Source organism: Colletes gigas, unplaced genomic scaffold (genome assembly GCF_013123115.1).
Source record: "Colletes gigas isolate AHSC1104 unplaced genomic scaffold, ASM1312311v1 Colletes_gigas_Sc00001, whole genome shotgun sequence".
NCBI lineage: Eukaryota > Metazoa > Arthropoda > Insecta > Hymenoptera > Colletidae > Colletes > Colletes gigas.
Genome location: NW_025106630.1, coordinates 5,369,754 through 5,383,050, shown reverse-complemented (window position 1 = coordinate 5,383,050; position 13,297 = coordinate 5,369,754). Strand labels below are relative to the sequence as shown.

The 13,297-nt window shown below is 41.4% G+C and overlaps 1 protein-coding gene across 1 annotated transcript in view; it reads left to right on the top strand.

The window, feature by feature from the left end:
• LOC122405499 (glutamate receptor ionotropic, kainate 2-like) overlaps positions 1–12,767 on the top strand; it is a 130,739-nt gene extending 117,972 nt beyond the window's left edge. The window contains exons 13-20 of the mRNA XM_043410301.1: positions 3,163–3,267; positions 8,174–8,431; positions 9,057–9,254; positions 9,332–9,557; positions 9,636–9,800; positions 10,085–10,185; positions 11,005–11,277; positions 12,524–12,767. Of these exons, the coding sequence (XP_043266236.1) occupies positions 3,163–3,267; positions 8,174–8,431; positions 9,057–9,254; positions 9,332–9,557; positions 9,636–9,800; positions 10,085–10,185; positions 11,005–11,277; positions 12,524–12,625 (1,428 nt within the window). The 3' untranslated portion in view covers positions 12,626–12,767. The remainder of the gene's footprint in view (positions 1–3,162; positions 3,268–8,173; positions 8,432–9,056; positions 9,255–9,331; positions 9,558–9,635; positions 9,801–10,084; positions 10,186–11,004; positions 11,278–12,523) is intronic.
• Positions 12,768–13,297: the final 530 nt, after the last annotated feature.

Below are 13,297 nucleotides of genomic sequence, written 5' to 3'. Positions count from 1 at the left end.
GTGTTTATCGAAATCTGTATCCGCGGAATAATTAAAATCGCTGTCTCGGTCTATCGACGTGGCAATAATTTCCGCGTGTTTACGAAATACGTGCCTTTCGAAATACTTGCACGCGTCGCCCAACAATGAAACGAAATTGCAATTTCGAATTTTAAAGAGCCAAAAATCACTCCCCAACCAGTATTTTCGTTTTTTGAATTATTAATCTCGACGACGGTCGGTGATCGCGATTAATAAATGCACGAAACGAGCAGTATTTTCCGGGGCCAATAATTAACCCTCGAAACGTATTAAAGAACCGAAACGAAGAATAATTCATCACCCGGTATTCGAGACTTTTTCTTCGCTTTGGACGACAGCTGTTACAAAGCGGTCGCTGCGCTGTATCGCGGCGACCGCGTTATTAATTTCGCGGGGATGATCATTAATAATTCTCGCATCGTAGCGACCTCGCGAACGGGGAAACGCGACTTAACCAGTACAATTTCCCGTAATAAAGAAGGAAGAGAACTCCAGACCAAATATCTCGACTACTTTACCATTCCTTTCGTTCTCTAATGGAAATAGATAGGCGTATAATTTACGCGAGCCTCGTGATTAATGGACAGCCTTATGAAATATGCGTAAATTTATCCAACACCGGCGCAAGATAAGGATTGATCCAAGATTCGATGACTGAGAATTTGATACATAAATAAAGAAGAATCTTAATAAAAATACGCCTCCCTAGAAATTGAATAATTATCTAAAAATTTGACACCGGGTCCGTTCAGACCCATGCACGCTATTTCTTTCAGAGCTTTGAGAGTGAACGATACGATAATAAATTCGTTTTGTCGCCAGGCTTAAAATAATTTTTGAACTTGTCTGAAAATATGTGTCATCGTTGGATCTATCGTTTTCGCGATCGACCGTACGTCTTGGGGCGACGTCCACGTTGAGTTAGTAGGTGATCCATACGCGAATGCTATCGACAACTCTTCGCGTTGTCGAGCTGTCGTCGACCGAAAGTACGAGCAACAAATTACTCGATTATCGTCGGAGATCGAGCCGGGAGGCAGTTGTAAATCAACGGGAAATTACCGTGAGCGCGAATTCGCGCCGCGCTGAGTACGTTGCATCGAGATGAATGAAGTGTTATGGCATTTATTGATGGTGGCGGGGCGACGACGGTACGGGCCGACAGCCCGGTTTAACGAGGCGTAAATTTTGATTAGACATTGCGGCGAACACTCCTACAATCAAGCATCCGAATACGGCGAACAAGCAAACGACACTTTTGCAAAGTGTTTTCTATAATTATGCAGCCTCGATCGATAGCTGAATTTCGTCGACGAGCGGGACTCTAACGATCAAATCTAACTCGGTTAATTTCCTTTCGACGGTGTTCCCAACAAGCTTTACTTTTCAATTTACATACATGCCAAGAAGTCACGAGACGTTGAAAGAAAGTTTCCTCGAAGCGAACTAAATCCTCGAAAGATAAGAAGCAGTTTTCACGTAAATACCTGGCAGTGTGTCGGTACGAAACTCGTTTTCCTGGAGATGAATTTGATCCCCACATCGGAGATTGAACCACTCTCGATCCCGCCGTACAACTTCGTTCAATTTATAAATAATATTAAACGAGACGATTCGAAGTTTAAGACAAATCGACTCAGAAGAACTATTCCGTTTCATTCCATAACGTGGAAAATTGCTATTACACTCATTTTTAATCGAAAAACCTGCGCTTCTGATGATATAATAGGAGCAATCGGTGATGGTAATAATACTGTTGCTCGAAAGCGATCTTCGACCGTTTGGCCATACTTCTGCCTCGTTCATAGGGTTTTATACTGTCCATATAAATTTCTATCAATGGTGGAGTAGGTTGGATGAAAGGAGAAACGTGGAGAAATTCTAAACGAAAGGCTGAACGACTTCTTTCGGTCCTCTTTATCGGCGGTGGCCACGAGTACGATTTCCAAGCAGCGAAATAAATCTGTCTAGCCTGGCACCGGTGCAATGGTATAGCAAGTGCTTCTCCAAACGCTGGAAAAGAGGCCTGTCCCGTCTCGTATTCTTCACCGAGAAGCATTTCGAGCCAAATTTTTAACGTCCTCGTGCCACTCGACTGACCAGAACGTGAATCTGGCGAAGAGTCCTTAACGACGTCCAAATCATCAAAAAGTCAAACCCCCTCGAATTTTAAAGAGAGATCTAGCAGAGATTTAACGAAATTTCTTGGGAGGGTTTACGCAAAACTGGACTAAATCACGAATAACATTCGGATTTTGAAGAATAGAAACGGTTGACGTTAGAATTTTAGAAGTTCGATAGTTATTCTGTTCTCCAGACGGTTGTAGACTTAGAAACAATATCATAACGTTAGTTTCTTATTGCTTAGAAAGGAGGAGATCTCTCGATAGAAGCCTTGGATAAGGCATTAATTAAGAAACCGATCGAGCGATAGATCGCAATCCTTTTAGAATCTGATTCGTCGTTATTCTGTCTGCGAGGTCTACCTTAGCATAGAAGTAGAATAAATATTTAAGATAGCGTGTTAAATCTAGCAATGCTTATGCAAAAATCTTGAGTCCTGCGCCTTCTGATAGTAATCAGTATATTAGCTCGAATAGAATAAATATACTGTCACTGTTCTCGATATTCAAGCTGAGTACAAGCATGCGAAGGAATGCGAAGAAAGAAACAGGTAGGAAACGCTATTTCGTGCAACAGCAATAACTATCGTCACACGTTCACGAATTGCGGTCAGAAACCTTGATCTACGCCCTCCGCCAACCATAATTCAGCTACTGAGAGCTGCAAAGGATCGTACTTACTTCTAAATTATCTTAAATCCGTATTTTTTTTTTTTTTTTTTTTTTAATGGAGATTCTGCACTGCAAACTTTTCTATGGTATTCCAGAATAAATAGTCATGCTATTCTTGTTCTTAAGCCCACGATGGCTCGTGGGACAATACTCCTCAGCTCCGAACAGTACTCTCGACGCACCATAGCTCCTCTTCCACCACGTAGATCCACGTATCTGCCCGTGATAGCGTTCACAGACACGCGCACACTTAAATCGCACCACACTGCATCGAACTCAGCCTCTCCAGCTGCAATAATTTCAACGTTCCCGTCGACTGATCGAACCAATCCGTCTCTATTCGCAGAAAGCGGACCTGGCGGTCGGCTCGATGACCATCAATTACGCCCGCGAGAGCGTGATCGACTTCACCAAGCCGTTCATGAACCTCGGCATCTCGATCCTCTTCAAGGTAAGAATGAAAAACAGCGAAAATATTGCCTGGTTCGCGTCGGAGCGCGGGGATTTACCTAATCGCCAGGCAATTATCCTGGGTGAAAGGATAAGAGCTCGAGCGCGCGCTTAAGAGATTGGTCGGGCCAAATAAAACACCCCCATAATCCAGCCCTGTTCGAAATTGCCACCCCGTCCTGTTTTCGAGACTCATAATTTCAATTTCACGCCACGTTTTACTTCCTACGCGGCGTTTCGAACTCGAGTAGAAGTTTCGAGTAATTCGAGTATTAAATTTATCCCCCTTGAATAACCACGGGCAATATTTGGTAAAAAATAATGTGGTCTTTCGTTCGATTCTAACTAATGGGAAGGTAATCAAATTGAAATTACGAGTATTTCAAATTCCATGTTCAGAAACTTTAGAAGATTGCAACAAATAAAAATATATTGTGTAACTTTGTTTAAAAGAGAAGTTGATGTCGGTAGAAAATTCCGAAAGAATTTTCACCAAGTATACATAATACGATACATTTTATGTTATGTTTCCTCATTCCCCCTATCTTCTCCACTCTAACTCCTTTCATTATTATAGCCAGGCTCTTCGAGGGATTTGAGTCAATATTTAAACCGACATCCCCAAATGCAGTTCGTAAAGAGGATTTTCCTGAAACTCTTAACACTAAACCCACCGAAACTTCATGTATATCCAATCCTACCATGACCGGTCAAATGACCAATCTTTTTCGAAATTTATTCGTGACATATCTTTCTTTTTTATGTCACACATTTTTTCTTAAAACACAACTTATTTATATAAATTATTGTGAGCCTGTCGACAGGAAATATTATTACGTTAGTTAGCACCTTGTATACAAGAATCAAATCAAATTTTATAGAACGAATGTTAGGTGGTCATAAATTTAGTCTTACATGCATCTGTGTATCGTCAAAATAAACATGGAAGACAACGTTAATTATAGTAATTGAATAACTAGTTTTCACAATACACATAGAAAACGGTATAAATTATAATAGTTTGTATATTAATGAAAAAGAAAATGAGGCGCCCTTTGAGATGTTTGTTTCAAGTTGATACTGTAGTTAGTTCCATAGAAAACAATTATTTACGAAAAAGTATACACATTTAGATTCATTTTCTATCAAATAAACAATTTATAATCCAGTGTTGTCACACACGAGTAGTATAATCAATAGGAATTGTTAAAACATCTTTGGGTGCATAAGAGTCAAATTAAATTTAAAAATAAACATAGAAGATAGCATAAATAATAATAGTTGATGTAGTCATTGGATAGGGGATGGAATGCCCTTTAAAACGAGCGTTCAAACAAGTCGATAGCTTTATTAGTTCCGGAGATATAGCGATTTTAATTTCAAGTCGATGCGGTGGCTAGTTCGGGAGATATAAGGGTCCGAAGCGTTTGTTTACATTCTTACTACGGCCTTGTCAAGGTCGTTGACCGGCACGTGACTCGGAGAAACTAGGTCACTCGGTCGCGAGTCACGTGCGAGAAAGAGAGGTCCAGCGCGACGCGTCAGACGGAGACAGAGATAGTCGAATTAAAAAAATTACCCCTTTACATAAATTGCGATATCTCGAGAACGAAAAGTCCGATCGACAAAAACCAAAAACCATTTCAAAGAGGAAGGTTTACCTCTTCTAACAGTGGCTCAGTTATTAATAAAACACTAGCAATTTCGGAACTGCACGCGTCTAAAGTTTTACTAGTTTTAATACGTGGTAATAGACTATTGTACGCAAGCCGGACAGAGAGATAGTGGAAATTGAAAAATTACCTCTTGACATAAATTACGATATCTCGAGAACGAAAAGTCCGATCGACAAAAACCAAAAACCATTTCAAAGAGGAAGGTTTACCTCTTCTAACAGTGGCTCAGTTATTAATAAAACACTAGCAATTTCGGAACTGTACGCGTGTAAATCTTAACTATTTTTAATACGTTTGACTGTTCCAAGACACGAACGGCATGGATAATATTTTTAATTTTGATATTTATTGCTATTCGCCTATATAATAAACGTTGAAAAAAGGTTGTAATTTTTTCTCGAGCACACGACTGAGAACCAGTAGTTGGCACGTAGAAAATGGTCGAGCATTGCTGGTTTATCGGATGAAAAGCTTCGATTTCCGCGAAATGCATCGCTGACAGGGTCTCACGTTCGCGACAGTCGATGGAACAATGTCGTCGCGCAAGAACACGCGACGCCGGAACGATAACGACGGCAATAATGAGGAGAAGTCGAAAGGAGGCGAGCAGTCGAGAACCAGACCCTAAATAAAATTTTCTAGACGATCGTGCCTCCGTCGGACTCAGCCTCGTTTTCACGTCCCGCCTTCTATTTGCCCCGGGTATCGATGGAAAACTCAATCGGGCGTTTCGCTTGGCCAAATTTACGAGACGACCGTGCCAGTTCCACTTTTCCCTCGTTCCTCTTCCTCTTACGCTTTACGCGTTTCTGCCTCGACCTTTTTACCTAGCTTCTGGAATTGCGTTCGAGTAATGACGGGGCCAATCCAACGAACTACTCGTTAATTTCCAAGAATTTTGTCCAACCACTGAACGACTACCCCAAACTAACAATCGTCGATAAATTCTGATTTCTCAACATTCCAATCGCCATCGATGTTATTTTAAAAAATACCAGTACTATTTGCCTTTTTCAAATTATTTTTAATAACGAATAAAAGTTTCGAGTTTGAAACTGTTTCGTTTCGGTACTCTTTGTCCATTCGAGGAACGAGGATCGTTTCGATATTGGGGGCGCGCGATCGACGTCGGGCTACGGTTACTTTAATTAATGTAACGCGACCGCATAATTGCAATCAGCGTCGCTGTCGTTGCCCGAAGTGTCCTTTAATTATTCGATATCGTAATCGATCGTCCTGCGGTATACTCTGCACCTGTCGCATTTGCATCGAAGCACTTGTCGCGATATTACAAGCTGTTGCGTCTACGTAGACGCAGTGGGGGAATATTTTGCGTAGCAAAGAAAAAGCAGACGCGATGTCTTACGTTTCTGCTTGTTGCAAAAATGGGTGCAGTGGAATCAAGACTCATCCTCGAACGAATTTCGTGCTGTTTTAATAATCGAGGCATTCAAAAACTCAACCTTAAATTTTTAATTTACCTAAATTCATATTTTCAAATGAACACAGGAATGATTCGAATTGTGTCTACGTTATTAAGGGGGGAGTCTCATGTGAGACGTCAAAAATATCAATTTTTTCTTTTGCTTCATTTTTTGAAAGTATATATATTTAAGAATGTACTGTTAAATTTTCAGAGATAAATGTCAAGTATTGTGAATTGTAGAACATTTTTTGTATCAATTTTGCAATTTTTACTTTAAGCTTTCACCATTTTGTCAATTCGCAATATAAATTAATTATTTTGGTACGGACGATAACTGTAAACCTACCGAATAAAAATCTTTTTGATTTTTTTGATTTAGTCAACCTTGAAAGAAGCTGCAATCACCTACGCCAGTGTTTAAACACATGTTTACTGCAGACGTGATAACAATATTAAAAGTTAATAAAAATTAATACAAAAATTATCTTGTATTCCCAAAGGATAGCTAAGTAAACTGATGTTACATTTCCTTCAAAAAAATTAAGAAAAATGGTTCAATTTTCTATAATTTACATGAGACTCCTTAACCCTGTTTCCAAGCGGCGACGAATCTCGCGACTGGCCGCGACGCGGTTCGCCTCCCATTTGACGACTCCCAAGAACGAGATCGTAAACTTCCGCCAGCGACCGTTGAAGCGTGACGAAAAATATATCCAAACTCGTAAATCTCCGTTAGCAGACAGTGGAGATTGCGGGCGGGCGGAATTTCAACGACAAGATCGGATATACGGCGGAATTTACGACAAGCGCGTAAATGAGGCGGCGCGATAATGTACTGCGCCCGCTCGAAAATCGGGCAGGAATCGCGCGGATGGATTCCTAGCGGCTTGTCAACCGTGGTAGACGCGTACTTCCGATCGATTCGCGGTCGTTCGTTACTCCGTTCATCCGTTCCGATCGCGCGATGCCTTATTTACAGCAATTTCCGTATTCGGCCGACAATTTCCACCCCAAACTCAAGTAGGAAACGAAATCATCCCTCTCGGTACATACACATGATTACATAATGGTGTAAACCTATCGTATTTGACGTTCAATATTTTTTTAAAATTCTAGTAACAAAATCATTCGTAGCAAAACGATCGAAACATTTTCGCGTGGCGGAAATTTACAGAGCATATAATAGAAATAAAGGTACGGGAACCTCTGTCCGCAGAGGCATAGTCGCCGCAGGTACACATGCTCGTCGCAGATACGTGTAAACAGAGTGGATACAGATACACATCGTAGATACATAGACGCTTTATAGATACGCGTGGACTTTGCCCGGCAACGTGCACACACGGACGTCTGATAATGAACTCACCCGTTAGACAGAATTTACAAGCAACGTTATGAGGAAGGTAGCCCCGTGTAAACGCGTGGAGCTTGAATTTAATTGAAATCAGAATCGATAGGGGCACAGTCACGTTCAATGCCAACGTACGCCATTTCGGGAACGGCAATAGGCTCGTTAATTTTAGCTGCGGTTAAGCTGGACATGCAACGGACCTAATCCACGGTTAATCCGAGCACCTTGAGTCACGTGGATCGCCAGGAATAGTAATAGGAATAGTAATAGTAATAGTAACAGTAACAGTGATGGTATTTTCATCCTTATCGATGGCGCGAAAGATCCGAAACCGCCGAGAGCGATTGAGACATTATACATCGAACCGAGCTAGTCGATTTCTCCATTGTAAATTACGTTGGCAGCGTCACTGTCGAACAGATGGGGGATTCATTAGGTGGAAATTGGATTCCAGGTACCGACCAGTCACCCAGCTCGCCTCTTCTCTTTCATGAACCCGCTGGCCATCGAGATTTGGCTTTACGTCCTGGCGGCGTACGTCCTGGTCTCGGTGACGATGTTCGTGGTAGCTAGATTCAGTCCGTACGAATGGAATAATCCGTACCCCTGTCATGCGGGCTCCGAGGTTGTCGAGAACCAATTCTCGCTGGCCAACAGCTTCTGGTTCACCATCGGCACTCTGATGCAACAGGGCAGTGATCTGAACCCCAAGGTACATTGCTTTCCCTTCAACAATGTGCAATCACTATGAGAGCTTGACACTGCATCGAGTTCTGCATGGACAAATTCTCGCGAAAACTTAGAATAACAAACTAAATATTAGACTATTCTTTTTGTCTAATAATCATACGCTTAACGTTTCACGTGTATTAATTCCTTGTACAACGACGAGTCTGACTTGTCACAAGTTCTGGATGTCAAGTGATCATGAGGCTACTCATTCATCATCTTTTATATTAAAACCATTCCTTGCACGATCAAATTCAAATAAAATTAAGTAGTGCACGTTTGAAAAATTATTTAGGATAAATTCTTACTTCAAAGGGTTAAGATCAACAGATGTTTACATTCACAAGGTATTCGTAAAACTCAAATTTAAGCAAAAGTAAATAGTACGCGTTTGAAAAATTATTTAGGATAAATTCTTACGTCAAAGGGTTAAGATCAACAGATGTTTACATTCACGAGGTATTCGTAAAACTGAAATTTAAGCAAAATTAAATAGTACGCGTTTGAAAAATTATTTGGAATTAAATCGTACGTCGTTAAGAAGCATAATCGCTAGAATCGTCCTGTATCGCCTCCATTTGCATCGATGGGTTTTCATCGATTCTCAGGCAACCAGCACGAGAATAGTGGGCGGAATATGGTGGTTCTTCACGCTGATAATCATCTCGTCGTACACGGCGAATCTGGCGGCGTTCCTCACGGTCGAGAGGATGATAACGCCGATCGAGAACGCGGAGGATCTCGCCGGGCAGACGGACATCGCTTACGGGACCCTGGACAGCGGGAGCACCATGACCTTCTTCAGGGTAATTGTGCCTATCTTCGTAAACGGATAGAGATTTTTCAGCTTGTCTGACGCGTACGTGATCTGAATTCCACCAAGGACTCGATGATCGAGACGTACAAGAAAATGTGGCGGTTCATGGAGAACAAAAAGCCGTCTGTGTTTGTGCCCACCTACGAGGAGGGTATCCAGAGGGTGCTCCAAGGCGATTACGCGTTCCTCATGGAGTCGACCATGCTCGATTACATCGTGCAGAGGGATTGCAATCTCACTCAGATCGGCGGACTTCTCGATAGCAAGGGCTACGGGATCGCCACCCCCATGGGTAAAACTTTGAAAATCGTATCCGTGGACATCGTGGCTGAAATTATTAAGCTGACGATACTGATCTGGCAATTTTTAGGCTCTCCTTGGCGCGACAAGATATCCCTGGCGATTCTCGAGCTGCAGGAGAAGGGCGAGATCCAAATACTGTACGATAAATGGTGGAAAAGTCCCGGCGACACTTGCATGAGAACCGAGAAGGGCAAGGAGAGCAAGGCAAACTCTTTGGGTGTTGCCAATATAGGTAAAAACACCAATTTTTGTTCAAATTTTCAATAAAAAAAAGAAACAAAATAACCTATGATCCCCTCTAGTAATAAGAAAATAGTGACTTTGTGATTTGAAAGTTTGCCTCGCGATGTTTCTCGATTCGACGCTCCTCTGTTTCAAATTCTCGTGCTACTTTTTTGCAGTCGCGTGTAATCTGCCAGGTTAATTAATAGTTGTCGTGTACGGAGTCCTGTACGAGATCAGGGCCGATGAATTTTTACGTTTGCTTGAGGATGAATGTCTTCTGCTGTCTTCTAGGCGGAGTGTTCGTCGTTTTGATGTGCGGGCTAGCGTTCGCCGTGCTGATCGCGATTTTCGAGTTCTGTTACAATTCGAGGAGAAACACGCCGGCGGAACGGGTGAGTGAAACATAAAAAAGAAATATTAACAATACTCAATCGCAACGTAATATCAATAAATTGTGAAATTCCACACTGTTCTAAAATGTATCTTATTGTATTCTAATAAATTATTTTCTGTCAAACTCATCTGTGAACCAACGAGAGGAAGACACTGAACAGATATTTCAGAACAGTGTGGTATTTTTTACCACATTCCACCCGAGTCGATCATCTGAAATGTCTTGATCGTTATCAATAATGCTACCGGAAGTGGGAAATGATTTTCGATTCCACCTTGCATTTCCCTGCCTCGTTTCCTTTGTCGCTTAGCGAATCATCGTGCGATTTGCAGTGTAAACGCGGAAAAGAAAGACTTTTTTCCAGACGACCGTTTGGAGCATGATGCATGAGCTTTAGGATCGCATGAATTTTTGTCACTTTTGTTCCATTTCCGCCGCCGTGGGTTTTTTCCGACGCAGCATGAGCTCATCCTCCACTGAAGCATGCCGACTCACCGTAAACGCACGAAGCTCAATCGTGAACCAAGGTCCGTTTTTTTCAAACTTCATCGACTTTATCATTTTAATTTCACGGGGAACGCAGTCGATTTTTGTCTGCTTCTTACTCGACGCAGGAAACGGAATTTTGCAACCCTTGCGTAGATGCATTTGTTCTCCTCTTGATTATAAATAAACATCATATTTTCTTTCGTCTGTCATGTATAGAAATACATTTGTCTCTGTTAGTCGATTCTGTGTCAAAGAGACATCTTTTGATTGTAATACAAAAGTTCGATTTGTTTTTTGGGGGACGTTCACTTTGGTAATTTCGATTCAGAGAGCTACAGCATCGACGCCGGACTGCTCGGGTTCTCTGCAAGGGATCTCTCAGTCCGTGCAACAGCAACAACAGCAACAGCAGCCGTCACAGCAGCAGCAACAGCAGCAGCAGGAGTCCCTGTGCTCGGAAATGGCGCGGGAACTGTGCCGCGCGTTGCGCTGCCACGCGTCGTCGCGACGCCGACGCGCCTGCGAGAAATGCTCGACCCACGTGCTCGGCTATCCGCCGGACAACCCCACTGCCACCCCCCTCAACGGGATGAGATCCCAGGTAAAACACTCCCCACAAACCCCCTCTAATGTCTCCCTTTTTAAACGTCGAAATTACGAAACAATGAAAAAATTTCAAATCATTCTGAAAAAATTATTTTAGTTACTAGGGGTCAGTTGCAATTATTTTTGGTGAATACATATACCCCCGAAATCCTGCTCACTTTCGAGAAAAAAATTCAAGTATGTGCTGAAAATTGCGGCGGAATTAAAAAATTTCAAATCATCCTAGAAAAATTATTTTTAGTTGCGGGGGTTAATTACAATCATTTTTGGTGAACACACCTATCCCCAAAATCCTACGCAATTTTGAAATAAAAATTCTTTACTAATACGTCTGACCAATATCTGACCAATTCCACTGAAATTTTTCCGCGAATAAAAGTAGCTTCAAATCGTTCTAAAAAAATTATTTTCGGTTGTGGGGGTCAATTACAATCATTTTGGGTGAATACACATACCCCCGAATTCCTACCCACTTTCGAGAAAAAAATTCAAGTATATGCTAAAATTTTTCGGTGAAATTAAAAAATTTCAAATCGTTCTGAAATAATTATTTCTAGTTGCAGGGCTCAATTACAATTATTTTGGGTGAATAGGCATACCCCCGAAATCCTACGCACTTTCGAGAAAAAAATTCATTACCGAAAATATTAATTGGATGTAAGGTCTACTCGTGTACGTCGTCTGTTTCTACGATTCATTTCGTTTATCAGAGTGTTATTAGCGAAATACCGCGAGTTAATCGCTACTTTATTGCACCGAAAGCACACAAATTCAATTAAGAATGGGTAAACAGCTGACATTTTCCCCTGTTTCCTGATATCGATAAAACGCGGGCTAAACATTCCGTTCGGTTAATAGGTTAATCGAGTGCATTCGCAAAACGTAAATTATCGTCTTGAATGTTATTTAATACTCGACTGATCTACTGTACCACTAGAATCATTTTTCTTCCTAAGAATTATAGTTAATCGCGCAAAATTGATTTGTACAAACGTTTCGACCATCAACTTTCAATCCTCTGTCAAAATTGGAATATCAGTTTGCTTTAATAAGGGATAGTCTCGCTTCTATCATCTGACAAAAAAGAATAAGGTCATGTTTGGTCTTATTTTCACCAGAAAAACATGGATCCATCAATACTGTCATGAAAATTGATAAAAATAAAAATTCGATCGTAAAGTTCCGTGTGAATGATAAAATAACGAAATCTTATCGATCGGAGTAAATCTTGGGTGTTGCAGAGAAGCAGCCTGGGTGTTCCCACAGTCGAACTGCCGCCACACATCCTCATGCATCATCATGCACCACCGCCGCAACCGCCTCACGACTACGACGGGAACTAGCCACGACTATCTTCACACCTTTGTGATCACTTAGACGTAAAGCAGCGAAGTAAAGATAAGGACGGAAAACTAAGATTAAAAGAAAAAACGAAAAAAAACAAAGAAAAAATACAAAGACAGAGAAGCAAGTACAAAACGCATCAAGTGGCACCGGACGGAAAAATCGACGAGTTCGTTTCTTAATTTTTTCTAGATCGAAGTAGAATCGCGACGCGAGTTTCGCGCACGCGGGTATATTTAACGGAACGAACGTTGCACAATTCCTCCACGGGCGTTCGCTGGCGATTCGACGGGCAGAAAAACCCCTATCGTTTCATCTGACTCGCCCGGAGAGAGCTTTCGTCTTTTTGCACTTTATCGTAGAGCTTGCAACGACGATTGTTCGCACATCTTTGGTATTGGATCGATCGTTGGTTAGAAGAGCCTACGATCGAGACGAACGCAAAATTTAGGGGACCATCGGTATAAACGATTCAAAGAATATTACTCGACAGTGCCTAATTTTATTCATATTTTTTTTGTAATAACTTTCTCTCGGTGTATCTCTTAACGTCTATTTTTATTTCTTTATTTTTTTTACTGTAATTTTTCTTCATTGCGAGAGTAAAGGGATCGTGAGTATAAGCAAATACTAGAATAATATTTTGTCAGAATACTCGAAGTATCCTCCAT